The 27,115-nt window shown below is 38.5% G+C and overlaps 1 protein-coding gene across 1 annotated transcript in view; it reads left to right on the top strand.

The window, feature by feature from the left end:
- Nucleotides 1–27,115, top strand: part of COL19A1 (collagen type XIX alpha 1 chain) — a 294,498-nt gene that overhangs the window by 232,443 nt on the left and 34,940 nt on the right. Inside the window, exons 20-39 of the mRNA XM_054722351.1 lie at nt 1,235–1,270; nt 1,366–1,419; nt 2,087–2,140; nt 4,335–4,388; nt 5,105–5,194; nt 5,961–6,005; nt 6,113–6,190; nt 7,746–7,781; nt 7,888–7,932; nt 8,025–8,078; nt 9,372–9,413; nt 14,019–14,123; nt 14,208–14,261; nt 14,522–14,575; nt 17,473–17,526; nt 19,174–19,227; nt 22,021–22,065; nt 24,003–24,053; nt 24,131–24,175; nt 24,628–24,654. Coding sequence (XP_054578326.1) covers nt 1,235–1,270; nt 1,366–1,419; nt 2,087–2,140; nt 4,335–4,388; nt 5,105–5,194; nt 5,961–6,005; nt 6,113–6,190; nt 7,746–7,781; nt 7,888–7,932; nt 8,025–8,078; nt 9,372–9,413; nt 14,019–14,123; nt 14,208–14,261; nt 14,522–14,575; nt 17,473–17,526; nt 19,174–19,227; nt 22,021–22,065; nt 24,003–24,053; nt 24,131–24,175; nt 24,628–24,654 — 1,077 coding nt within the window. The remainder of the gene's footprint in view (nt 1–1,234; nt 1,271–1,365; nt 1,420–2,086; nt 2,141–4,334; nt 4,389–5,104; nt 5,195–5,960; nt 6,006–6,112; nt 6,191–7,745; nt 7,782–7,887; nt 7,933–8,024; nt 8,079–9,371; nt 9,414–14,018; nt 14,124–14,207; nt 14,262–14,521; nt 14,576–17,472; nt 17,527–19,173; nt 19,228–22,020; nt 22,066–24,002; nt 24,054–24,130; nt 24,176–24,627; nt 24,655–27,115) is intronic.

Here is a 27,115-nt window from a genome sequence, read left to right on the forward strand (position 1 = left end):
CTACTTCATTGATTTCTTTCTCTCTGATTCCTGGTATGTTTACTTTGGAGTCTAATATATTTGATGAAAGAAGGTCCCTGAGCATTTTACTTTTTCCTCTGTGTATTTTGACTCTTTTATTTTGATAAATGAGAAATTTTAAACCTTGTTAAATTTTATCCTCTGATGACACTTTAACATCTGGTATGGGTAGAGTATATTTTTTTAACCCATTACTGTTTGTGATTGGACATGAATCTTTTGAAATATACCCACTTCTTACCTAATAATAGACAAACATGTAAATTGACCATACCTCCACTATGCCCACAGCCAATCAGAGTGAGTATGCAAATTATAAGGCCAAAGATGGCGGCCACCCAGCTGCTCCAGGCGCTGAGTGGCCAGGCAGGGCAGGATGCCTGCTATGAGAGGGAGGGCAGGGGGCGAAGGGATCTACAGGAGCAGAGTGCCACAGTGAAGACAAGACTGCAGACTCTGGAGTCTGCAGTGAAGATGAAGATGGCAGACTCCGGCCAGAGCGAAGGCCTGGGTCCCCAGTGCTGGGGGAAAACCGGTGCTGGAAGCCAAGGGAAGGAAGGCCTGTTGCATGAATCTCTTCATGCAGTGGGCCTCTAGTAAGATATATAAAATACAAAATACAGTTTTTTCAAAAATTATCTTAATGATACAAATTGTATTTATCAACCAGGATAATTTTATCAAAATGGTCAATAATAAGTCATGGGAAATATAAAAGCAAACTTAGTATTGCCAATATCATTGTCTTGTGTATAACTTTTATTTTTTCTGTGTGTTTTTTTTTTAATTAAGTACATATAGCTGATAGTAGAATCACCATGACATAGCAACTTCAATTCTAGTCTTCTTTACCTCCTCATCTGAATTTTTCATTCTCTGAGATAAAAGATTAGCCTATGGCAAATTGTAACAATGTCAGCTGAGTGGAGAAGGCAGATATTGATAATGGAATGTGATGATTACAGTGTCAAAAGCAACATTGAGGAAAAAATTTACAAAGAAAAAAAAGAAAAGAAAAATATTGTTTATTTATTAGCAATAAGTATTTTAAATCGTATTGGAGAATGAACCCTCCTTGACTTCATCATGTCTTCCATAATTCCCCCTTTATTGTATGCTAATTAGTAGAAATGCAAATGAATTCATGACAAGAGATGCTCATCTCCATCTGAATTTAAGCATTATATATATTTACTGATTATTTTATTTACAGGGAGAACCAGGAATAATAGGATCACAAGGAATAAAGGTAATATCCTGACATTTTTCAATTGCATCTCCAATCTAATGATAATGTGAAAATCAAAGTAACCAGTTTAATTTCCTTTTCACTCCTTTTCTTAGGGTGAACCTGGAGATCCTGGTCCCCCCGGTTTAATAGGAAGCCCAGGACTAAAGGTATATAAGAAATAACTGAAATAAAGGAGGAAATAATTTTGGAGTTATCACAATTTCTATGTGAAACAAGGTAGTCTAGTGCCACTCATTTTCTTCACAAATGTTCTCAGAGGCTTTATCATGTTTCCATGGTGATTTCCCCTCATAGGCTGCATTTATTACACACACAGTAGCTGTGCCTTTTGATTCACAATAGGGATTTAAATTCTTTTTCAGAACATATTCACAATAGCACCCCTAAAAGTGTCAAGAGTAAACAATGTGAGCTAAATCTATGGCCCTGAACTATTTTCTTAAAGTAAGTAGGATTCAGGGTTCAATTTCTAAGCCAAAATTGTGCATCCCTGAGATGCTTGAGTTCCCCATCTGGGATCTGGGGAAGTGTCCCAAGAAAGACCCCCTGTTGGGAGGTGGGGGAAAAATTCACAGGGGAAGCTCCTACCAACAGGTAAGGCAAGTTATTCAGGCCTCATCTGCTGATGAAATCCATTAAAATGAGAACATCTTAAAGCTCTCTTGTAAGCCCACAGCACATTTCAGTGTTATTCAGAGAAGGTAGGAGGGTGGGAGGTCCACATTTCTACAGATATAAGCCACACCATGTTTTATGTATATTCAGGTACATTCTTTTAGCCAAGTTAAAAGTACATGTCACCTTCTACTTTAGGGTCAGCAAGGATCTGCAGGCTCTATGGGACCCAGAGGACCACCTGGAGATATTGTATGTATTAGTAGATACAAGTGTCTTTTATATTTGAAAATTAAATTGAGACTGGGACTTGTTTTAAAGAATCTCAACATCTGTTCATGTGACTGAGTTATACTGCATTTTTCAAAGTCATAGGTCATCTCTACCACTAAAGTGATCATAGCACCCTGTGTCTCACTGCATTTCTTAATTCAGTTTGTCATATATATTTCATTTTGCTTGTCTGCCTCTGAATAATTCATGTATGTGGGGTCTCTGATGCTCATGTATGTGAAGTTCCCATACGTATGTATATAATTAGATTTGGTTGTTTTTCTCTTGTTAAAAAAAAAAAAAGTTATCATAGCTAATGTCAAGGGCTATAGTGGAGGCTAGTACCTGCATATATTTATGTGAAGTCTTTTCTAATATCAGTAGCCTAATAAATTGGTCTTTGGGACACAAGTTAACTAAATTATCATTTTTATATGATTGTCATTGGTGTACCAATAGTAAAGGAGATGGGAAACATCGAAAGAAATAAGGAAAAGCAAGCAAGAAAGAAAGCATTTCCATTATGCATGGCCTTGGTTCAGTTCTCCATCCAAAAAAAAAAAAAAAAAAAGATATTTCCAAAGCTTCTGTTGTTCTTGTGTGAGCCTCCCAAAAGAACAAGTCTTTTGGCTGAAAATATTTCTATAATGCAATTGGAGAAAGGTCCTCAGGTTGCATTATAACCTATATTTAGTGGACTCATTCTCTCTCTCTCTCTCTCTCTCTCTCTCTCTCTCTCTCTCTCTGTCTGTGTCTTTCTCTCTTGCCCCTTAAATGCACTTTTCTATCCATGCCTCCAAGTAAGCCATTTGTCCCTTGGACTACCTTCCTAGCCTTCTGACACCTTTGGCGCTGAGACATACCATCAGTCCTCACTTGAGCAAAACAAGAAAAATGCTTGCCCATATCTTCTTGGAAACTGATCTCTGTTTGGCCACAGTTCCAGTATTCTCTAGACAAGTTTTAGAATCTCTCCTTAGGCCATCATCTTGGAGACAGCTCCATGAACCCTTGCTCTGTTTTGCATACTCCAGAGGTCTATCTTATAGTGCATTTTGTTCTGCTCCGTACTTTGAGCATTCAGTTCATAGAGCTAAGGTTTTTGTTGATCCCCTAAGGCAGTGAATGCACCATTACAGGTGTCCCTAGTGAAGAGATCCTATGGAAAGAGAAAAAATGTTGGTTTCACAGATGGAGCCACAAGATGCCCATGAAGTAAAGGGAAGTGATAGTGGCTGAAGCTAAAAAAGAGAACAAAATCAAAAGGGGAAGGGCCCCTATTGCTGAAATATAGTAAAAGCATATTTTTCTATTTACCCCATTGTCCTTCTGAATCATGTGATGCTACCAATCATCATGATCCCACCCCTTCTTGGCAATATTTGGTTCAATTCTCCCTTGTTTAGTTTCTTTCCCACTATATCCTGGTTACTTCCCTTGAAACAACATATTTTCACTAAAATTTTTCCTCTCTAAAATATCAAAATCAACCCATCCCCACACACTTTATATATTGAAGTTCTGTTTTCCTGACAAAGACTCAGATAAAAATTCTATCTAATAAAGAGGGAATATGCTAATTGACTATCACACCCTCACAAGATGGTGGTGCCCACAGCCAATAAAGAGGGAATATGCTAATTGACTGTCACACCCTAACAAAGATGGCGCATCCATAGCCACAGGATAGTGGCACCCAGTCCCCTCAGCTCCGCCTCATCCAGCCTCAGTCCTCCAGTCCCCTCAGCCCTGCCTTATCCAGCCTCAGTCCCCCAGTCCCCTCAGCCCTGCCTCATCCAGCCGGAGTCCCCCAGTACCCTCAGCCCCGCTGGAGAAGGCAATTAGGTGTCAGTTGGGCCAGCAGGGGAGTGGTTAGAGGGCTATCAGGCTGACAGGCAGAGTGGTTAGGGGCAATCAGGCAGGCAGGCAAGTGCTTAGGAGCCAGCAGTCCTGGATTGTGAGAGGGATGTTTGACTGCGGGTTTCGGGATCCCTGCGGGATCAGGCCAACTGGCAGTCGGACATCCCCCAAGAAGTCCCAGATTGGAGAGGGTGCAGGCTGGGCTGAGGGACACCCCCCCACCCCGTGCACAAATTTCATGTACCAGGCCTCTAGTGTCATTATAATAAGAGATGTTCTAATTGCTATTTCCCTTTAATTCTAAATTGTCTAGGGGTTGCCAGGAGAACATGGTATCCCAGGAAAACAAGGCATTAAAGGAGAAAAGGTATAGCTTCCATTTTACTCATTGTGCGTATTAAGTGGCTAAGGCAGAGGAAGAAGCAGAGGGTCAAAGGGCATTGGGGCAGTGAAAGAACAGGACTCAGGACTCGGCTGCCAGGATTATGAAGGGAAGTGACAGCCCCATAAACCATGGGGTGAATAATGTTATGCATTAGTGGCAGCCCTGGTTCTGGCATAAAAACACAATCTGACAAAATGAACTAACTCAGAGAGGAAGATCTCGGGACTCAGAAAGTCTGCTTCAGACTCAGCTGCTTCCTCTGATATGGACCTTAGAAGTCTCAATCTTTCAGGACCTGTTTCTTGATGTCTATGTGGAAATAGTATATTAGTGTTGAACCATTTCTGGGGAATAACTTAAAGAAAGCTTTAAATTGTATTGGAGAATGAACCCTCCTTGACTTCAGCTAATGAGTTTTATGAATAAATGCCTTTATTGTGCATATATTTATGCACATATATATGTCATGATACTGCAAAACTTATTGTTAACATAACTCACTATAAAATCTAAATGCACTTCAGATAACTAGAACAGTGCCTAGCATGAATTAGGCACTTACTAAATATTGTAGAAAGAGTGAATGAATGAAGTTTGACCGGCTATAATGACAATTTAAATCAATGGAAACTACTGCCTCCACACCTCCCACCATGAGCCTGGACAAGGAAGTAAGAATCTTACCGTGTTTTCCTCAGGGAGATCCAGGTGGGATTATCGGCCCTCCTGGGCTTCCAGGTCCAAAAGGTGAGGCTGGTCCTCCCGGGAAAAGCCTGCCAGGAGATCCAGTAAGTACCAGCTCTTTTATTAATATTTCCCCGGGAAGATTGTGAGCTATCCTTTGTGTGCTCCCAGTTTCAGATCAGAAGTACAGGAACATGTTCAGATCTGCAGAAAAATAAATATTCATCTTATTCTTCAGCTTAGAGACCTAATCTCTTTGGAAATTTTATGCAAGCAAAGGCCTTTCTTCTGAAGAAAATGCACATACATGCACCATCTTACAGCCAATTTTGGAAGCTTCACAGGCCCGCTTTGCAGAAGGCATAGATTCTTTAGGGATCTATGAAGCCTAGTAAGGAACACCAGTTTTAAACAATAAACCTTCTTAGGACACTATGTTAAAACAGAAGAACTGCCTGAGTTTTCCTTTCTGGGGCTCCGCAGGTGTGGCCACAGGGGGTCATTTGAAGAAAGTGTCCTGCTGGTCCAGGCTGTTTCCAGGACATAGAAAACTGGTTAGCGGGGAAAATCTAACCAGTGTGCCTGCTTTATATGCATTTTTCTCATCCCCTTTGACCTTTCATATTAATTAATAATGATAAATAGTTCTCAGTATCAGATGCCTTATTTTAAAGATGAAAAGGCATTCTAATGTAACTACATAAAACCCATACCCTAGTGAAATTTGTATTCCTGGTTTATTATTATTTTATAGAAAAGGGTTTATTCAAGAAAGATGAAGAGCAATAACATATTTTTGAGTTAATGATTTCTTAAATGTTATTAACCTTTTTAGAAAAAGAAATGTATGCACCTTTTTTATTCTTTTAGGGATTAGATGGACATCCTGGAGCACCTGGGCCCCGTGGGCCAAAGGTATAAAAATATCATAGATGATTTTTAAAGAATTATTCATTAATATAATACAGCCATAGAGCTTACATCCCTTGGGCTCTGCACTAACCGAAGCACCTCATTTCCAGGGTGAAAGAGGACTACCTGGTGTCCATGGCTCCCCAGGTGACATAGGCCCACCAGGGGTCGGAATTCCTGGCCGAACAGTAAGTGAAATTCAATTGAGTTTTTGAAACCCTGTTGATTCCAATATTGTGAAACAAAATCCAGTGACAAAATTTGAAAAGGAGAAAAGAATTAAAGGGTCTGAGGAGGAAATACCAATAAACACTGGTCAGAGGGAGAGAATTAAAGGGCACTGAGGTTAGGTTACAAAGCACAGAGAGGGCACTCAGTGTGTGACTTACAGGGCTGATCACACATACACTGATTTTGGAATAGAAACAGTTATCTAACCTTTTATTCCTCTATTCTATATACTAAAAAGTATGAGTGAATGTGTGTACAATTATCAAAATACCTACTATTAGGTTATTATAGATTACCATTTGCTTTTAAGTAGGATAAAATAAAAAGTTAATATTTAAAGTGAATGGAGTAAGTATGAATGGGATGATATGAAACATCTCTAAGTATTATCTTAAAGAATAGAGAAGAGAAGTTGTTTTTAATAGTTAAGACAAAGAATAGGCAGTTTTTTTACATGTTTTAGCTATAAGGAGAGTGCCTGGTAATAATGACCAGTGTATGCATACTTGCTGACTAAATAATAATAAGCAATAAAGCTTTTTATTTGCTGTTTTAAAAACACAAAGATTCTGGGCCAATAAAAGTTGAATACATGCTTATTTTAATGACATTTGGGAAATTGCTCTTGTAATGAAGTTATGAGAGCTAAAAGGAGGTGTCAGTAGTGAAGTCAGTTGTGTGTTGACTACTGTTTGATTTTCTAGGGCAAGACTATAAAAGTCCACTGGAGATTAAACAAAGTAAAAGAAAGTAGATCAGAAAATTATTAGGGGAGTGGAGGAGGTTGAAGCAAAAAAAAAATAAAAAGAACACAGTACAAACAGACAGGGAGCAAAAGTAGCTTTGACAATAACAGTGCTGTGAATATTTATATAAAAAATAAGAAAAGGAAAGGTCTGTGAGCCGTTACTGACGCCAGTTGCGGGGAAACCAGCTCTTTACTTACTTGGTTGTCACTTCCTCATTCAGTGGTCCATGGTTACATACTGTCATCATTAGGGTCACTGATCATCACCCAGCCTTGTTTTAGTTACCCCAAATTCTGATTTGTTGAAGTAGAAACAGACAACTGACTAATGTTTTACTTCCTACTCCTGTCACTGGACACCGGTTCTGGAAATTTCTTCAAACAGAGAAATGACACAAAGTAGAAGCAGGAGAAGGAAGCCCTGATCCAGTTACCCTGTGGGCAGTCAGTTTCTGAATTGGTAGAATTTGGATGCATTGTTTGTGTATTCATGAGGGTACAGGGACAGATGATGGTGCTGAGAGAGCAAAACCATGTGGCACCTGAGCCAAACCATGTGGATGTTTCCAGAAACAGGCATCTAGTGAAGTGTTTACCTGTCACCCAAAAGTCTGGGCTGACTTTGCAGAGAGTTTTCAGGGTGTGCCTGGTGGCAAGCCGTGTGGTTCCATTAAGTAAATATCCATACTTAGCCCTTTATCCCCCTTGGGTAATTTATGGACATTCCTGGCAGAATTCTGATCATTGCATCTCATTCTACTTAGGGCTCCCAAGGACCAGCTGGAGAGCCAGGTATTCAGGTAAGCTACTTAACCAAGTTATTAGGCACAGCAAATCCAGCTTGCTGACTTGGGTGAAATTACTGAAAGACCATCCTCATAAGTCACTGTTTCCCCCCTTTTCCAGGGTCCTCGAGGTCACCCTGGATTGCCAGGAACTCCAGGGAATGATGTAAGGACAGCCTTGACCGACTCCTCCCCCACAACCTGTTTAATCTGCACCTGTTCCTCTGTGCCAAGATGTGAACATGTTTCTGTTTTCAGGGAGCTCCAGGGAGGGATGGAAAGCCAGGTCTGCCAGGCCCCCCAGGTGACCCGGTATGTCAACAGACTGCCTGATTTATGTATCTTTAATACACCCAGAAGCCAAACAGCCTACCAAGCAAGTTTTGCTGTCCAAACTAATTAGAATGCTCGGTGACTGCCTGGTGATTTTGTTTGTCCCCATTATTTTGTAGAGGGGGAAAAAGTCAAGCTGTGTCAGCATTTTTGCGTGTGTGATGAATATTTACTTCCTAAGGGTATAATTCAGCTGTACAATTTTTGCCCCAGGCTGAGCCTTGGCATATAATGTCTCAATCCCATGGAAAATTGAGTTAAAATCTATAGCCACAATTTCTGTTCTTTCTAATGCTAGTGACTAAATGAATTTCATTTCTCTAAATGGAAGTTTGCAGGTAAGTTACTTACAATATGGTATGTAGCCATTGATTCTGTGGCTTTAAAATGCTGAAATGATTAGATTACAAAAAGTGTCTTGAGTGGGCTCTTACAAAATGAGTTTAGGCACTAATTGTGTGTTCCAAAGTTTTATTTTAGCCTAAATCTTGCTTTGAGCGACAGAGAAATCTTTAAATAGCCTCAGATTCAGCAGCTATAATTTGAGAGGCCATATGGGACATGACATTGTATTAAGAGTTTCATATAATAAAATCCAAATCTGGCCTCTCAGTTCTAAGCCTCACAAATCCTTCTAGTTCCCACACTGGCTGGGCCCTGTGTGCCTTTATAAGCTACATGCAGAGGCACGTTTCAGCTGTACTTGAACTCCACCACTGAGTGAATCACGGTGCACCATCTGGGAATCTTGTAAAGTGTTACTTGGGTTTACAGTGTCTCTTTGAAGGGACAATTTAAGGCATGAGCCAAAACACTGCCTGAATTCCCTCCGGACCTGTCTTGCCCATCCCTTAAGCCACATATAGGCTCTTTTAAGTTTCAGCGAGAAAGAACTTTAAGGCAAACTCATCCTGTAATTTTTATATTTTTCAACAGCTTGATAATTTGCCTGGCAGAGGAGTGATTTTCTTTGAATAAATGATTTACCTTTATGCATTATTTAAAATGTTAACAATAAATTGCTTCTCAGCCTTTTGGCTAAGATCAAGTGTAAAACCAGTAATATGGTAGGGCTGGTATAAAGGTTGCCATGGTCATGAAAATATAAAATAGAGACACAGAATCAAAGCAATAATATGCATGTGTTTGGTTGTTCGTAGTAGAGGAATAATGAGTATTTCTTTAAAATGTCTACATTGTGCTGAATGTTTGCATCGTATTGTGTGCCTGTATATGTACAAATACATGGATCTGCTTCTTTCTCAACCACAGATTGCACTTCCTCTCTTGGGAGACATCGGTGTTTTGCTCAAGGTACTTTGTTGCTATGTAAGAAATTACATGTTAATTTCCAGGAAAAATCAGAAAGGAAATCTTTACAAGAAATTGAGTTAATTGCTTAGCCTGAGCTAAAATTCAATTTTTAAATGGCAGAACATCTATAAGATAGAAAAAAGGAACATGTACTTTTATGTACCTTGCGCCCTTTATACTAATCCTTCTACTCTCTCCTTCATCACCACCCTCCCATTTTGGGTGTAGAAGGGCGGGGGAGGGGAGAGATGATAGTACTGAGATGAACCACAGGGAAGGAATCCTGTCACTGACACCCTTGAGTAGATCATCCTCTCCTCTCTTATCTGGTATTTACTCACCCTGGCTCACCACTGAGAAACCTAATCCTTCTCCCTGTATCTGCCCTGGCCAGACCCAGGATGAAAACCAGTGCTTCTCAATAAACAGCTTGATTGCAAGGCTGAGGTTTGATATCATGGGAGTTTACGAAATGAACTCTCAAGTTCCAAAGCCAACAATTGCCTTAACACCTGTTACTCTGTCAAATAAAAAGTATGTCTACTTCTTTCCATCTCAGAGGGAATAAATCTTGCTGCCATTTTTCTCTAATACTTCCCTGTGTTTTATTTGTAAAACAGATGTGGGGAGAATGATAATGGGACATCCATAGCTCTATGTATTTGCATTTCTTCATGGTATGCTAAGATAGAGTGAGCCCACATGAAAATCTGATTCTTTACATTATATTCAAATGTTAATGTGTTTTATCTGTCTGTGTGTGAATGGACAGTGTACATGTGTATACACACAGAGAGAGACACATACATTTGGGCTATGTGTGTGTATATGTGATTTATTTTATATTCCTGGCATTTACCCAATGTTTTGTACAATTACTTACATAGTAGTAGGCAGGCAGGAATATTTGTTGAATTCAAAACACTCAGGAATTCTAGTATATGTACTTGTTAGGTGATTACAGTTTTGAGAATAGATATATATAAATTAAGGTGACCAGATGTCCCGCTTTTGGCGGGACAGTCCCGATTTTTAACAATTTGTCCCGCGTCCCGCGGCATTTTAAAGAAGTCCCGATTTTTGGAAAGAATGCACGACAAGCTAGGGAACGGCGGGAGGACGGGAAGGGAATATACGGTTTTCGGCAGCCATGTGGCTATTTAGCCAGGATATGAGTTTTATATTATTTTTGTTAATTTTATAATGTTAAACTTTAATAATAACAAATAATTGTTGAGAACTGATTATCGAGAACTGCTTATCAAAGTTCGCATTGTGGATCAGTTGTTAGAATTCGACCACCATTGTTTGGACTTAATGAACAATGGCATTTTTTGGGATTGGCAACGACGAAAACATTTTGTAACTGTCTCTCAGATGATACACATCGTACTGCGTGCTAGTAAGCTAGTTAAACAAGTGATGTCATTACAAATAGCTATTCAGATAATTTAGGTAAGTAATTTATGTATTTATTTCATAAATACATAGATTTTCTTGAATTTAGCAGACAGTACTCGTATTATTTATATTTTATAGTGGCGGCAAAAAGTCTAGCGCCAGCCTTGAAAGTGACACTTACGACTTACGTTACGGCAAATTCATGACCTTTTAAACAAGGACAGCAATCTACTAAAAAAAATTCACTCAAATGAGAAATATGCCAAAGAATAAAATAATACTATACATAATTTTTTATTTATTATATTTGTAAATTGTACTTATGTTGAAATTTAAAAAAATATATTACAATACTATTTTTGCATTCTATGAAAATTTTTGTTGCTCCATATAGACCAAATTTTTAATCAAGAACTCCCCCCCACCCCCTGCCCCGGTCAATGGTGTCCTGCTTTACCAATGTTAAAATCTGGTCACCTTAAGATAAATGTAAATATGAATTTCAATATGAATATATATAAAAATATATTATAGAAGTTTTTAAAACCTTCAAAGGTCAACATTGTCTAATAAGTCAAAAAAGAATATTTATGGGCATTTCAGGAAGATCTTATATTTATTGAGTTACAATTACATGCCAGGCAGTGTGCTGCTCTACTTATGTAATCTCACTTAATTTCACAACAATCCTGTGAGTTCAGGCTGTGGTAGTATCCCCGTTCTGTAGATGAAAGACTGAGGTTCCCAGCAGTTAAGTAACTTGCTCAGAGTCACACAGCTCATAAGTGTAACATGAGCATAGGAATACAGGTCCTCACACTTTGTCTCAGTTCTTTACAATGCAGTAGTGTTGTAAATAGCAGAATTGTGTTATAACATTCCAAAATAGTTAGGGTTCTTTACTGTAAGGATAAAAAATTTATAGACTTAAGCAGAAATAAATATCCCGATGGGATACTGGGTGGCTCAAAAAGATGGAATAGGCTCTGACATGGTGAGGGACCAGGACTGCAAGGCTCTTGGAATTTAGACAGTTTCATCAGGGCAGCACCCCTCTAATAAAGCTCTCTGCCATTCTTCCAGTCCTAGCATCTCAGCTGAGGCTCTGAGACCCAGGAGAGCCGATTGGCAAGAGGCGGGCAGGACATGTTGACTGATAGTCCCAACAAACTGTATTCAATAGAACAGGAAAGCATGTAGTTCCCCAAAGCAAAATCTAATACAGGAATTTAGATTGGGGATTGGCTCTATTAGCCCAACTTAATAATGCCATTTTAAATCCTGACCCTGTTATTCAACTCATTAACTTTCCTTCTCTGTCTTGAGTCTTTAGCAAATTTGGTCATCCTGATTTCTGTTTTCAAAAATATCTTTGATTAAAGTATTTAAAAGAGCTGAAATAATTCCAGACCCAAATGATACCCTATCAAAGACCATCATGTAGGTTAATCTGTGCATTATTCCCTCTTTGAATGAGAGTGTGTATTGGCTAATAATTGGTGCATCCTTATCCTCTTCATAAGGAAATCTTAAGACATTTTTTTCAAGAAGCTTAATAAAAACTAATTTACCATTAATGAAAATTAATTTACCATTAATTTACCATTCTGGTAATCCTACACTAAAGAAAATGAGGACAGTTTGAAATGACACTTAGAAAATTCTATTAACTCTTAATGATTACCATATTTTATGTTTTATTAAAATAATCAATTGAATACTCTATTCTAAAATGTTGTTGTATATTGATATGTCAGGGTTTTGCTCTGTACTGATATACCACATTTACATGTATGTCTATAGATACAATAATTCATTTTCTTCATACTTTTTTAAATATGAAAAACTTTTTGGTTTTCTTAAGTCCTCAGGCATCTCTCTCTCATTATGGTTTTTCAGACATTATAAGTGGTAGTCTACAATTGTATATGTATATTTTTAATTCCTCTACCAGCACATTGCCTCTGTAAAAAGATCCTGATGGTAAAATTAGTTTAAGAAACAATGTATACGTTAGTTCCCATTTACATATCCCACCATGAAGAGAACTAAGAAGGCCTACCATGAAGAGAGCTCTAGCCCAGCATTTTTTTTAAGACAAATTGCCTTAGAATCATTTCACTATCATATAAAATTAGTTCTCCAGGGAAACTAATTTATTTGGAAATCAGACTTATGCTAATATTCAATGGGTCAAAAATATTGAACTTGAATAGCCATGAGCAAATTTTTTTCTAACTTCACAATAGCAAGCTTGGTTCCCTCTTCATGTTTAAAGAATCTTCCCTTTGGTGAAAAGGATGAAAGGGTAGAGGCTTCTAGTGTCCTATCTTCGGTCAACTGTTAAAACAACTAAACTTTCTCCCCCATCCAATGGTCCCTGTTCTGTGCCTTTCCTGATAATATTTTTATTTAACAATTTATTTAACCATAAGCCTTTCCAGGGCTTTTTGCAGACAATTTTTCTTTAGATACATGATAAGATACTTATCTTGGAAGCTCAGACAATTAATTTAAAGCCTTTCCCAATCAGCTAAAGGTTACTGAGAAGGCAATTGAAAGGTAATTCCACTTATATTTCCTATCTGTACTTGGATCTGACATAGAAGTCAGGTCCAAGTCACTCAAGTAATTATTTCTCACATGAGTGCTTCCATTGACAAATAAAATGTTGGTAAACGATGTAGAATTCTCTAACTAATTTTGCTCTCAGAAAAGAAAAATCCTTTCTTCACAGCTTTCTCTTTCTTTCTCTTTTAAGAATTTATTGTACTGGCTGTATGAGCTCTGTAATCTTGCTTGTTATTCTAAACTATAATGCCACCTCTCTTTTTATTCTTAATTTCCCCACCTCTTTTTTTAAACATGCTACTAGGCAGTTGAACTCAGTCTGCGTTCTTGACTGTCATGTCTATTCCTTATTTATTTAGAATTTTCCTTTTAAATTTCATCATATACATGTTTCTTAAATAACTCACCAGTATCAGAAACAGATATTAGTGACTAGGTACATAAGTAGTTTTTACTGCACAAAAAGTAGTCTTTTCAAATTGGATAAATTAAGTTTCTGAAAGTGATGAAATAGCAATTGTTCTATCCCTTATCTTTGGCAACAGTTCAATTAGAACTCCAAATTTGATCAAACCTCCCTTTTATAGGTGACTTTCATGAATCTCTCAGTCACCTTGTCTTTTTACTCCTCAGAATTTTTGTGGCAACTGCCAAACCAGTGTCCCTGGGCTGAAAAGCAACAAAGGAGAAGAAGGAGGCGCTGGTGAGCCTGGAAAGTACGATTCTATAGCCCAGAAGGTGAGAAGGCAGGCTGGGTGTGGATGGCCTTCGTAGGTGACATGCAGTGCCTTCTCTCAGATCTGTTACTCCCCTGTCCTCCAGGGTGACGTAGGGCCACGGGGTCCTCCAGGAATCCCAGGCAGAGAAGGACCAAAGGTAAGGAAGGTCTCTTCTTCACTCTCCTTTGTGTGACCTCCAATTCAGTGTGAAAAAAGGAAAACCTGTTTTAAAATACACTACTTCTTGCAAAATATTTTTGGAAAATTGGTATAAAGCCATTGGCAAATGCAATTTATTTGTTCCCTAACTCTGTCCAAATTATATGGCCCAAGTATCCTGAGAAGAGATACCGTCATTGTTTCAAAAGACGACGACAAAGTGACTGAGTGTACTTGCTGAATGTATTGTCTTTTTAGGGAAGCAAAGGAGAACGGGGCTACCCTGGGGTACCTGGGGAGAAAGGCGATGAGGTAAAAGATTCTTCTCTGATAATATAGTCCTATTGATTCTCTTTATGTAACTCATCAAAAGAAAGACGTCAATTTTTCTAGAGTTCATTTTTAATACTGAAACAAATAAAAACAAAGACTTAGGTCTTTTCAAATGTTAGCACATTTTAAATATATCAATATGTTAAGGTTTATTATCAATGGTCCAGTTTTTAAGACAATGAAATTAAAACACAAAGTTAATATATCAGTTGCTATGTTTCTATTTTCATGTAGCAGATGATAATTCCAGCTCTCCCAAAATAAAAGCCAAGGGTTGTATAAGGGAAAGCCAGCGGGGTGGGGGGGGGAGGCGGTGAGGGTAAGAGATCAACCAAAGGACTTGTATGCATGCATATGAGCAAAACCATTGGACACAGACAGTAGGGGGGTGAGGGCTTGTGCTTGGGGGTGGGGGTGGCCGGGGAGAGGTCAATGGGGGGAAAAGGAGACTCGTAATACTTTAAACAATAAAGAATTTAATTTTTTTTTTAAAGACAATTTTTAAAAAAAGCATGGGGTTGGAGAAGGGGGTTTCACTGACAAATATCCCAAGATAGCTAGTAGGATGGGAAGAATAGTTAAGAACCAATCTAGGGATAAGAACAGCCCCAGAACTCACAGGACTTCTCTGGAACCTGGCTCTAATATGAGTCAACTTCAATGACCTTGTTTTGTCAGTGTGTCTGCTCAACTCTCAAACTCTTGGGAGAAAAGAATCTGATTGTACTAGCTTAAATCAGTTGCCCATCCCCGGACTAAGGTTCAAAGTCAAATGTGCTTTTGAGATGATGGTATAAGTTTCTGACTCAAAGCCATGATGATGCTCAGGGTATCATTCTTTTCCTGCATAATTCACATTAACTATTAGAAAAACCTATTAGGATGATGAATTGTTGTTAGTTTAAACAGTTTTGATGCTAATAATTCTTAATGAAAGTAAGTAAGCCATCTGGCATATATTAACCTTGATATTAGTGCAGAATATCATAACGGTATGAAGTAGATCTATTTTTTGAGTTGGAGTTTTATTTCAAATTATAAATGATCATTGTGTATTATTCTTTTTCATTAATATTGATCCTATTCTAGAAATAGGAGGATTGGCTCTTGATTTTTTCCAAGTTAAAAATTGAAGAATAGAAATATAACATTTATTTTCATTCATAAATAAAACTGTAAGGGCATTTTATTTTCAAATTAAGTAAGAGTTGTTGAGTATTTGCTTTTTCATGCTCCATAGAATGTTTTATTGAAATACAAACACAATATCTGATTTTAATATTCTAATAGTTGTTAAGTGCCTAGATTCAAGAGGTAGGCTTCAGAGGCAATTGAGAAGGTAATGACAAAAAGACCAGGAAATAATTGGAATTCAAGGTTTTTATAAGGGACTCTAAGTCAAATTTACCAGAAGTTAATTTTTATTGATTTAACAGGATAGATACTTCATCCTCTTGGTGAATTGAAAACCATTGCTATTACTCCTCTGCTATTTTAGTGTTTTCTTTCTTAAGGACACCTGATTGACCTTTACCAGAGTACACAATATCTTGCACAAGACTCTTATTACATAGGGAATTCCAGAAAGTTAAGTTCTATCTGGGAACTTAGAGACAGGAGTTGCCTGTTTGTTTATTGGTCTTAGAAAAAGTGACATTATCCTCTATGTTTTTTGCAGATGTTTCACAACTCAAGGTAGCAATTTGTAAGTTGCAAATAGAACACACATCTTATAGTCAAAGTAAATTCTTGCTTGGAATGCAGGCCTTCCTACAATATCTCAGAATAATAATTGATAAGTAGGACATGAAAATATTGTCAGCCATAAATTATTACAATGAATAAATAAATTTTCTTGTAGCAACTGGGCTAGGACTTGCAAAATGAAAATATCAGAGAAGGGAAAGAACTTAGTGGTCCCTGAATAACTATGCAATAAATTTTAATTTATATTTTAGCTTGGCACTATATGCTAAATTGACTGTCCTACTCTTTAATATGTATTCATCTTCTTTAATGACCACCTTGTCTTCTAAAATTATCTTATTGCCCTTTATGCATCCATAGTAACTTTTACCCTTACTCCAAAATTTCAGCTTGTTCAGAAAAAGACTGCCGAGAATGATTTTTTTTATTTATGGACTGAGGTTTATTTTAAAGTTTAATGTGGTCATCAAAGGTTAATGAGTCCCAAGCTTATAAATTAGACTGCCTAAAGACTCACTCAGCATCTCTAGGCTGATTCAGTGCTGAAACTAAAAGTAGCGAAAAAAATACATAAGTAAATGCATATTTTATACATGTACATATGGAGAGAATTTTATGAAGATGTTGGTATTTTTAGATAAAGCAATTTGTGGCATAGCATTTCTAATTTCCAGATATTTAGAGGTGCCATTCCCAAAGTAATTTTTTTTCTTTCTACTTATACACCTGTAAAAAAAATTAATGGTGGGTAAATAAAAAGAGCCAGTACAATATCTTAACTCATACCATTCACACATGTACATGATGTGTGGATGCACACACACACACACACTCACACATAGTATTGCCAGTGAGGATGATATCATCTTGAAGAAAGAATATGTCCACATTATTTAACACAAGCACACACAAGATTTTCCCCAAGACTCTTTTATTTAAATTTATCTTTATTGTTGAAAATATTACAAATGTCCCCCTTTGTTCCCCCATTGATCTCCTCCTCCCTGTTACACAAGACTCTGAAATCGAGTATTTGTAATAGGGCATATATCATGGTTTTTGATTAGTCGACATAGATGTTTAATTTTCAATATAAAATTATTTGGTTAAGTAAAATGCCTTGTTTTCACTGATGTGATAGATTTTATGGTAGGAACTATCTCTTCTAGGGTCTTCAAGGAATTCCAGGCATTCCGGGTGCTCCAGGTCCAACTGGACCCCCTGTAAGTATTTGCTAGAACTGTTCTGCCCATGGGTCTTATCTGCTGGAGTGATGAAAGGTGAACTAATATTTTTCATTGTTTTTTGTTCTCTGTGCTTCTATGTAGATTATCCAGCTGTTGCATAGAAAAGTAGCATCTACCATCTCAGATTTTCATTTAGTATTACTTAAGGTTGTTCAGGGTTGCTACCTGACCAGAAATCAGTCTGGGATTAAGCTAGTTATTTGAAAACAAGTTGGATAGAAAAGAACATTCCATTTTTTAATTGTAATTTTTTGGCATTAACCTTTGGAAGAGATATTTAGATGGTTACACCCTTACATTCTTGAGCACCATAAACTAAGAATTTATTTTCTACAGGGAAAAAGTTGGTCATGGATCATCAGATTCAATTTATTTTCATTCCTATTTATGAATTAAAATGCCCTCTACTTTACTCAGTACCTTTTCTCACTTTCCCTCAGACACAACACCATCATCTTTGTGTCTTTGGTTATATTGTGTTTCCAAAATAAAATATATTTTCCTTTTCCACCTGCTAGATCCAATTTCTCACTAAAGCAAAGCTCAAGTCTAGTTTTTCCAGTTAAAATATAGCATACACAGTTCAATTTTAATTTCATCTGAACAATATTTTTAGAATGTCCCAAATAGTATATTTTTTAATCCTCATCCAAGGATATGTTTATTCATTTATTTTTAGAGATAAAGTAAGGGTGAGGGGGGAGAGAGAGAGAAATATCAATGAGAGAAACATAGATTGGTTGCTCTATAGCATATATCAATTGTCCTTACAAGCAAAGGACCAGGGATTGAAACTGAAACCCGTGCATGTGCCCAGACCAGGAACCAAACCCGAGACTTCTCAATGCATGGGACCACACTCCAGCCAACGGAGCCACAGGGGCCAGGGCCCAAATATTGTATTTTCATTTGCTAAAGATAGCAACACTATTCTTAACTTCTCCAGCTCTTCCCTTCTTAGAGTTCCTATGCAAATGGTATTTACCACACAAGTGGGAATGTAATCACTTTCCTTAGTGTTTTGAATCATGGATTTGCCATAATTAAAATTTTATCATTTTTGCTTTCACCACAGTTATGTACAAACAAACCTGGCTTTAAATTGCAGACTAAAATTAAAAATTAAGAGAGAGGGTTGTGAAAGGAACCATGAAAATTATAGCTAACTCTATTCTCAAAAAAGAATTAACATTAAATTTTATTTTCCATTGGTAAATTGCAGATCACATAACTCAATATGCACATTGTTAATTCTGCCTCGTCTTGAAGTATGTAAAATGTTGATCGCTACCGAAATTATAGCTCATTTAGGAAGGCATAATGTTATGTAAATTGCCATTTAAACAGCAAGGCTAAATTCTTAAATGTATCAAAAGGTTCCAATTAAGGTCACTAAACGTGGTTGGCCAAGGTGAAAAGCAGCCACAAATACAAATTTTACCCTTGCAAGAGCTTATCAGCAGGCTACAGCTGCTGCATCAGCCTGAAGAAATGGAAGCTTGTAGGATTGATTTAATTAGGATTAAATGACCTTCAAAATGTATCAGTTTTAGACCAACTGTCAATACCCTGTGGCCACTTTGTTGTTGTTTTCTGTAGCAAACTTAGTTTTGTGTTTTACAGGGCTTGTTGGGAAGAACCGGACATCCGGGTCCCTCTGGAACGAAGGGTGACAAGGTACAGAGGAGAAGCCTCCCTTAGTGTTTGACCTGGGGCCCGGGGTCGGGGCAGGCTGAGACCATTTACAGAGAGATCACCACAGTAGAATGGATGTCAGGGAATAGCTATTCTGATAGTGGGCTTAGAAGGACATAGGTCAAAAAATTGGCCTGACCGAATACAGGAGATACATTCCTAGAGGAAAGATGAAGAGAACACTGGTGCCATTTAGCAAAAGTCAAAGCTGGATCCATGGTGCTTTGTGGAAGGGGGAGTGGGAGCAGCCTCCTGAAGAGGTGCCGTTCCAGCACCTCTTCTCTGTGCCGGGCGTTCCAGCCACAGGGGCCCGGGCTTCGGAGAGCAGGCTGGTCATCGGGGCTAGGAGTCCAATAACCAGGCGGCGGCTGAGAAAATCGAGGAGTTGTTATTTGAGAGTCATAGGAGAAATTTACTAAGGAGCCGGTAGTGAAACCAAAAGGTGGGGTTTTGAGTCTGAGTTCGTTGTCTTGCAAAACCAAAGAATGAAGTCACGGACAAAAACGATTAGTGGAACCAAAGTTTATTGAGAGAAGCCCGCCCTGGAAAAAGTGCAGCTGGGGTTCCAGGAGCAGGACGGTGCCCAGAGCTTCCTTTCCATGTCACAGCTGCGTGTTCAGGTCTGTCAGTCCATGTGTACAGGCCCACATGGCCATAAGCCACGTGGGTGCAGGGGTGTGCTCCCCCACCACAGGAATGTCCGGAACCCACTGCATGCCGGGGAGAAGGGTGAGGGTGAGAGGAGGCGCACACCCTTTAATTAGGGGGTGGATTACACCTGGCTAGCTCCTCAATGGTCTTTTCAAAGAATTATGCCTTAATAGTATTCTTGGGATTGGTTCTATGCCTCACTGTCTTGTGTTTGGTTATCTGCAAGCTGCCTGTCTTAGCAGCATCTGTACATTTTAAAGTTCGTGCCTCGTACAGGTGTCCTCCTTTCCCCGCCCAGTTGAGATCCCTTAGCCCATTCGCTGGATTCCCCGGTTTTATTTCCCCACCCCTATGGTCCCAATTCCTGACTGCCTAGCTTCCTTCTCTCTCCTCACCAGGGCGGCTTGTTTCCTGGGGAGGCTGCTGATTGCACAAATGGGTTACTGTGGTCGGAAGGGAGGAGCAGCAATACAGGAGACAGACAGGAAGGCCACGGGGCTTCATAAGTTTACCTGATTTAGAATCTAAATCGGCCCCACAATATGAATCCAGACAGAGCCAGAAAATGAGTGAAATAAGACTAGCTATGCAGATGAGGGAAGTAACAATCAAAAGTCCACACGAGACACGCAAGTGGCTTCTACCCTGAAATGAACAAAATGGGACAAAATGGCATCAAGGAACAAAGGAATCCCCCCCCAAAAAATGTGAAAGGAAACAATGTGCTTATTCCAAATAGTCTCAACACATATTTTTCTGATAGTATTCCAAGGAGCTTGCCCAACCCCACCAGCCTTTCTTCTCTATGGAAATTATTCAGTCAGAGATTTGCCTTTTGAAGTTAATGGAATTCCGCACTGGATGAGCTTTAGGGCGCAGTTGAGGATGAAAATATGTCTTTTAATTGTGCCAGGAATGAAAGTCTTTTCAACAGGCACATGTTTTTCCTTGTTTGTTGTCCTCTCATGGCTCGTGAGAACGATGACATAATTCTGGAAGGACACTGCCCACAGTCAGCGGAATATGACATGTCTTGGAGAGAGAGCCACCATCAAAGCAGTTTGGGCAAAGATACAATATACTCACTGTCACATTCCCAGGCAGACATATTGCAAGAAAAACTTTACAGTTTATTTTCATTGACAAAGATGCAAACGAAAGGTGTTGTTGTTGTTTTATGATACTTTCCTTAAAAAATGGGAGATTGGAATGAAATCCTTCATTAAATTTATGGAAATGGGTTGAAATCCCTCAAGATTTGGGGGCACAGTAAGTAGGAATTCTACTGTCTCTGAATTCTTTTTTAATTAACCATTTCATGCCAGCGGTCTGAAGGTAGTACTTAAAAGATTCTAAAAGAAAATTTACAGGAAGAACTTATTAAAGGCACCGAAGGGACCACAATACCTCTGCTTATTATGGACTGATAAGCATTCTGTGTTTTATAAAAATAAAAGTGAAATCCATTTTTCAAGTTTCAACTTGAATTCATTTTTCAGTCTGCTTCTCCTGTAAACAAAATGTCTGAGGCTGTTTAAATTGTATAGAACATTTATCTGAAAGAGTGTCGAACCACAGTCACTTCTGTTCAGTGGGACATGCCTGACTTGGTTATAAAGTCTAATATGAACTTAGGAAGTGAGAGAGGTTTCTCCCCCTGCAGACATGAAATAGATTTTCTACTTTGGTCAAATTATGCAGATGACCCCTCTGGTTCCCAAAAGTTGAAGGTATAGAGGTGAGGCTGAAGTGAGTGGTTTGTCCCCTGCTTGCAGGAGCTCTGCTCTGCACCCCCACAAGTGGAGAGTTCCCCCAGCTGCACTCGAAGTCCAGGATGGGATTACCTGGGTTGTCTGGCTCCATCGAAAAATAAGCTTCATCCCTGGGCTCCCAGAGTAAGGATTTGAATGAGTGTAGGAAAAGGCATTTACCTTCCCTGTGGTCTAGACATGTATTTCCTGATGAAAGAGAAAAGCCAAGTTGAATAAGACCTTGCAAGGCCAAAACAAAATGACAGGCCATATTGATTTCAGAATGCCGTTCTCAGAGCAGGTACAATCTGGTTCATCAGCCTGGGGTGGAAATGTCTAAACCATTGATTTTTGGTCTGAATATCCCTTGCAGGGCAGTGAAGGACCTCCTGGGAGACCTGGACCTCCTGGACCGCCTGTGAGTTGTTTCAGGTTTAAAAGTTAAATTTGTGTGTGCCTAGTTATGACTTCTGTATCTCAGAGGTCAGACTACATGTAGATGTTCTTGATAAAAAGTCATCTGAGTTTTATGTATCCATATAAATGTTAGCCAGGGTAGCTTTGGGGAGACCTGGTGTTTCCCCTTTAGCTCTGCTCCAATGAGAAGTGCTCAGATTTGCATACTGCAGGCCTCCTTACTGTGGACTCAGAAGACCTGGGTAGGTGCCCAGACTCTCCACTTCCTGCCTGGGGGGTCATGGGAAAGTCATTAAACCTCAGCCAGCCTCATTCACAGAAAACAGGTGGGCTTTAAAAAGAGATCCCTTCCAACAATGTGAGTAGGTGCAGGATTTGGTATTATGTTATATGTGTTCATTGCGGTCCATTATGTCTGAGATGCAAGGAAATTCTATTTACATAGCACCTACTGGATAAAATGTACAAGAGCCATCGGAGTTTTTATGCTCCTGGTTGAGACAGATGTGCACTTTGTCAGGAGGCCGAGAAGAGAAGAGATACCTCTCTCTGTAGCAAGTCTGCCCTCGTGTGGGGACACGCTCAAATCGCAGCAGAACTGTGGTCCACCCTGCCTCATAGGAATACTTCAGAAGCCAAACTCACTGTGACTTTATGAAGACCACAGAGATATGTTGATAAGTCTTCATGTGAATGTAGACTTTGCACACACAAAGAAGGGATTTTTCACTCTGTTTTCCTTAAACCTGGTCTTCATTTTGTTTACCTTCTCCCTTGACAGGGAAACAGGACAGAAAGCATTTGGGGCTCAAATCCTAAGATACACTCCCTCTCCAGTGGACAAAGCAGCAAAATATAAACTGAACACACAAAAGAGACCTGTATTTTATAATGGGCTTGAAAAATCTTCCTCTTCCCCCTGAATCCTCCAAAATTACTTATTCTTCAAGACAGATTAATGTTGTCTTTTGGGGGGAAACCTCTCACCTTTGGGGTGGGGAGGGGAATCTCGGACAAAATTATCCTTCATCGTTCTAGGACTTAGCACACTAAAATATAGTAGACATTCAGCAATTGTCAAATTAACGAATGAAATAATAAAGACGTAAATGAATGGAGCATTTTTTTTTTCTTCCATCACTAGTGATTTGAAGATGCAAGTCTTCAAATGATAACCATTATCCTAAACCAGTGAAATGGTGGCTTCTTCAACTTGGCACCGGAAATGTGCAAGTCATAAAAAGAGAAATGTAGATTAGTGATTGTATGGAAATTTCTTTAAAAATGATAAAAGATCCTAAGTAAAATTTTCATATGCAGATTTTTCCTGAATGCCAACGTGTGTGATTTCTAAAGGTCTCAGATGAGTTCTCTGTGTTAGTTACTTTGGGACTTTCCAATCACAGCCCAATTTTATTAGGAAGTTCTTATTCCCCATTGTTCTAAGGAATATGTTTTTGTAGAAACGGCCACAGAGGGTTGTGAGTAACATCATCCCATTTAACCTTAATTTTCTGTTTAGTATGAAGAGACTGTGGGAAAAAATTACTTTTCAGTAGCCAAATTGTTCCCTATTCACATCTTCATCAGCAGGACTGTGGTACAGCCTGCAGGTCAGCGGGCTGTAAACAGTTTGCATAAATCGGCAATTCAGAAACTGAATTTTAATGCACCAATAATATTTTCCTCTGAGTGCATTAGTGTCTCGCCTGTCAAACCTGAACATTAATCACACCCCCACTGGATGTGCCTGTGTTCTCCAGGTAGAGTTCACACTCCTTTCCATTTTTTCCTCTATATTTGCTTTGGAAGAGCCAAAAATAGAAACATTGTATTATTTTACTTATGGTATTAAACTCACTTTCTAAAATAGAACAGGAAAAATATCTTTTTGTAAAAAGATAAAAGAATAATTCTATATCTTATTTCTTTCCTAAGGGTGTGCCCTTCACTGAAGGAAATGGAATGAGCAGTTTATATAAAATCCAGGTATTTACCTTAATAATTACATAAAATAGTTTTTCAGTTATGGATTAATATAATTCTGGTCATCTTTTTTTTTTAAGGGAGGCGTGACTGTTCCCAGTTATCCAGGGCCCCCCGGCCCCCCTGTGAGTACAGTTGTTTATCACCAAGCATACCTTAGCTGAACAACCACAACTAAAACAAAACAAAGCAAACAAAAATAACTCCTAAGTGCACACACAAAAATACGTGATACAGATATAACCAAAATTTTATGCAGGAGGACATAATGAAACCAATTATAATAAAACTGAGAAAATGTACACAGCCAAAATAATGAAAAATAGCATTATGCATCGCTGTGCCACTTTTCACATTAAAAGTCTAAGAACTAAATCAATTTCCAATCAATTGCTGTCATGAAAGTTCCATCAAGTTATGTTTCTTCATCTCATTCTTCAAATCCAAACTGTAGCAGAACAAAACTTGCAAATATTTGTATGTGTATTAAAGCAAATCAGACAAAAAATGCTTCCTATTGGGTAATTTTGCTTCAGTCATACTTTTAAAAATAACTTTGCTTTCTTTTTTCTCATAGGGCCCAAAAGGTGATCCTGGCCCAGTGGTATGTATATTCCCATGTTTTGTGTCATTTAGCAAATAGGTCTTGGTTAAAATTTGAAAGCGGAGCATCAGGCAGAGATGCCCTGCCTTCTTAGATGTTCATCAGTTAACGTGCCGGGGCAGCAGGCGGGCCACCGAAGAGATGCCAGCAGTGTGCTCTTCATTTGTAAGACGCATCCGTCCTGAAGTCACTGCCCTTGGCGTTTGTCTCTTTCATCGCTGTGTTTTAAAATCACCCTGTGATGAAGGAAGGCACATATACAGCTCCTGATAAATGGGACACTTTCTTCTACTAGAACAATGTTGATGATTGATTCCATGTTAAGTAGATTGTAGAAGAGAAATAGTTACTGGAAAGAAATCCCTTAATATGTCGGCCATCTCCCCAGCAAAAGAAAGCAGGGAGGCTGTTTATCTGCGTTGAATGTGAGGCAATTTTTCTGCAGGAGATGTGCTGTGCTGTCATAAACCCGCTTCTTGGGAGTAATGTACCAGGAGGTTAACACTCAGCACAGAAAGAGATCCTGTCCTCAGCTGCCCAAAGAATGGTCATTGTTCTCAAGCGTCCTTCTCAGCCAGGGGGCGTCACTGTGAAAGTTCCGCCACATTCAATTACATCCCCTTTATTTGTTGGCAGTTTCCCCTTCATGTCCTTCATAAGCATATGTTCCATCGTTTATATTCCATTTGTATATACTTTTAACTTCGGGGCATATACCTGAACTCAACTGTACCTGAAATTGAAGAAGTAAACTTCCAAACCACTTTCCATCATCATGTGAGAAAACGTAAGGCCCTTTCCTTACAGTTTGGTAAAACTAGATGAATAAATTTTAAATGAGCAAAAGAACAAACCATACAAAGTAATCTTTTCACATCTAAATGTATTTTCAAAGAAGATGGATTGAAGAGTGTAATTTTGTTATGGGGCACTGAATATTAAAAGCCAATTTGTTTTCCCCTGAAAGCATGATTTTGACCAACATTTTCAAACTCCAAATATGTCATCAAGAAGTTTCCTTTGTTTTGCTACTCATTCTGCCCTTGCTTTATCTGTAACTTTTTTTTTAACATGGAGGAGAGAGAATCATAGTTGGGCTCCCTCCTGCATTCCTCCTACTGGAGATCGAGCCACAGTAACCTTGGCATGTGCCCTGACCGGGAATCGAACCAGCAATCTCTTGGTGCATTGGAAGACACTCAACCAACTGAGCCACACCGGCCAGAGCTTTATCTGTAACATTTGTTATGCATTCACCAACTATATCTTTCATCCTAATTTTAATTTTCTTTCATCTTGTTGATAAAAATTTCCTCATGGTCTTTCCTTCTCATCCTCACACACACAAAACATCCCCTCTGAATCATCTAGGGCAGTGATGGGCAACCTTTTGAGCTTGGTGTGTCAAACTTCGCCAAAAAAACTGAGTATAACTCTGGTAGTGTGTCACTTTGAGGAAAAAAACATTATTTCGTGATATTTATAGTTTAAATAACATAAATATATAATTGTTATATATAATTGTATTTAATAAACCAAAAACTAAATATTTAGTGCTGACACACGTGTCATAGGTTCGCCATCACTGATCTAGGGGCACCTAGACTTCTCACTAGCTTTTCTGCAACATTCAAGTTTTATCATTAATAACTTCAGATTAAGGTGAGAAAGGCTTTTTTAAAAAAAAAAAAAAGCATTATAATAAAGGATAAATTATAATTCACTTGGATTGGAAAGTGGGTGGCAACAAAAATGCAGACATTTGGGTAGAATTTTAAGAGATTATGCTGCAAATTTCTTAGCTGCAACAAAGGATAAAGAATAAAAACTAATTAAAGGATGTTCCTTGCCTTTAGGAAGATGAATTAAGTGAGTGAAGCACAAAAACAGAATGTGGAATCATGAAATTAAATCCTGTGTAAATCTTCAGGTTTATCTTAGGTAAAACTTGGAAAGTACTCTTCTGGGCTCTATGTCAACACCACCATGCAGCTGCCTTCATTTCCCACCAGTTGCCCAGTAGGGAGAAATAATATCTCGTGCCATTAGAAATAAGGTAGAAATGGTCACAGAATAGAATATGGAGAAGTCATGTTGAAGTGGGTAGGGGTAGCTTTACTCTTGGAGAATCCTTCAGACCCCCTGGCACCAGATCACCTGTTTCTAATCAGCTTAGTAGACCTTTATAGATGAAAATTACCTTAAACTCAATTATTTTCTGAGGTACTCCATTTCATTTCTTTGGTGTACAATTTATAAGTGGCTTTCAATTAAATATTTCATTATTAGCTGCTTTCAAACAAATAGTGATTGGCTGAGCACCTTTCTCTGTCCTAAGGATTGTTGGGATTGTAAACAAAGAGAATCAAATGCTTATTTCCTTTGTCAATAACCCAAGGACTCTTTTACAGAGCTTTATGTAGAATAGAATTTGAATATCTTTTTTTTTCTTATTGACAGG

This window comes from Eptesicus fuscus, chromosome 10, assembly GCF_027574615.1.
Source record: "Eptesicus fuscus isolate TK198812 chromosome 10, DD_ASM_mEF_20220401, whole genome shotgun sequence".
NCBI lineage: Eukaryota > Metazoa > Chordata > Mammalia > Chiroptera > Vespertilionidae > Eptesicus > Eptesicus fuscus.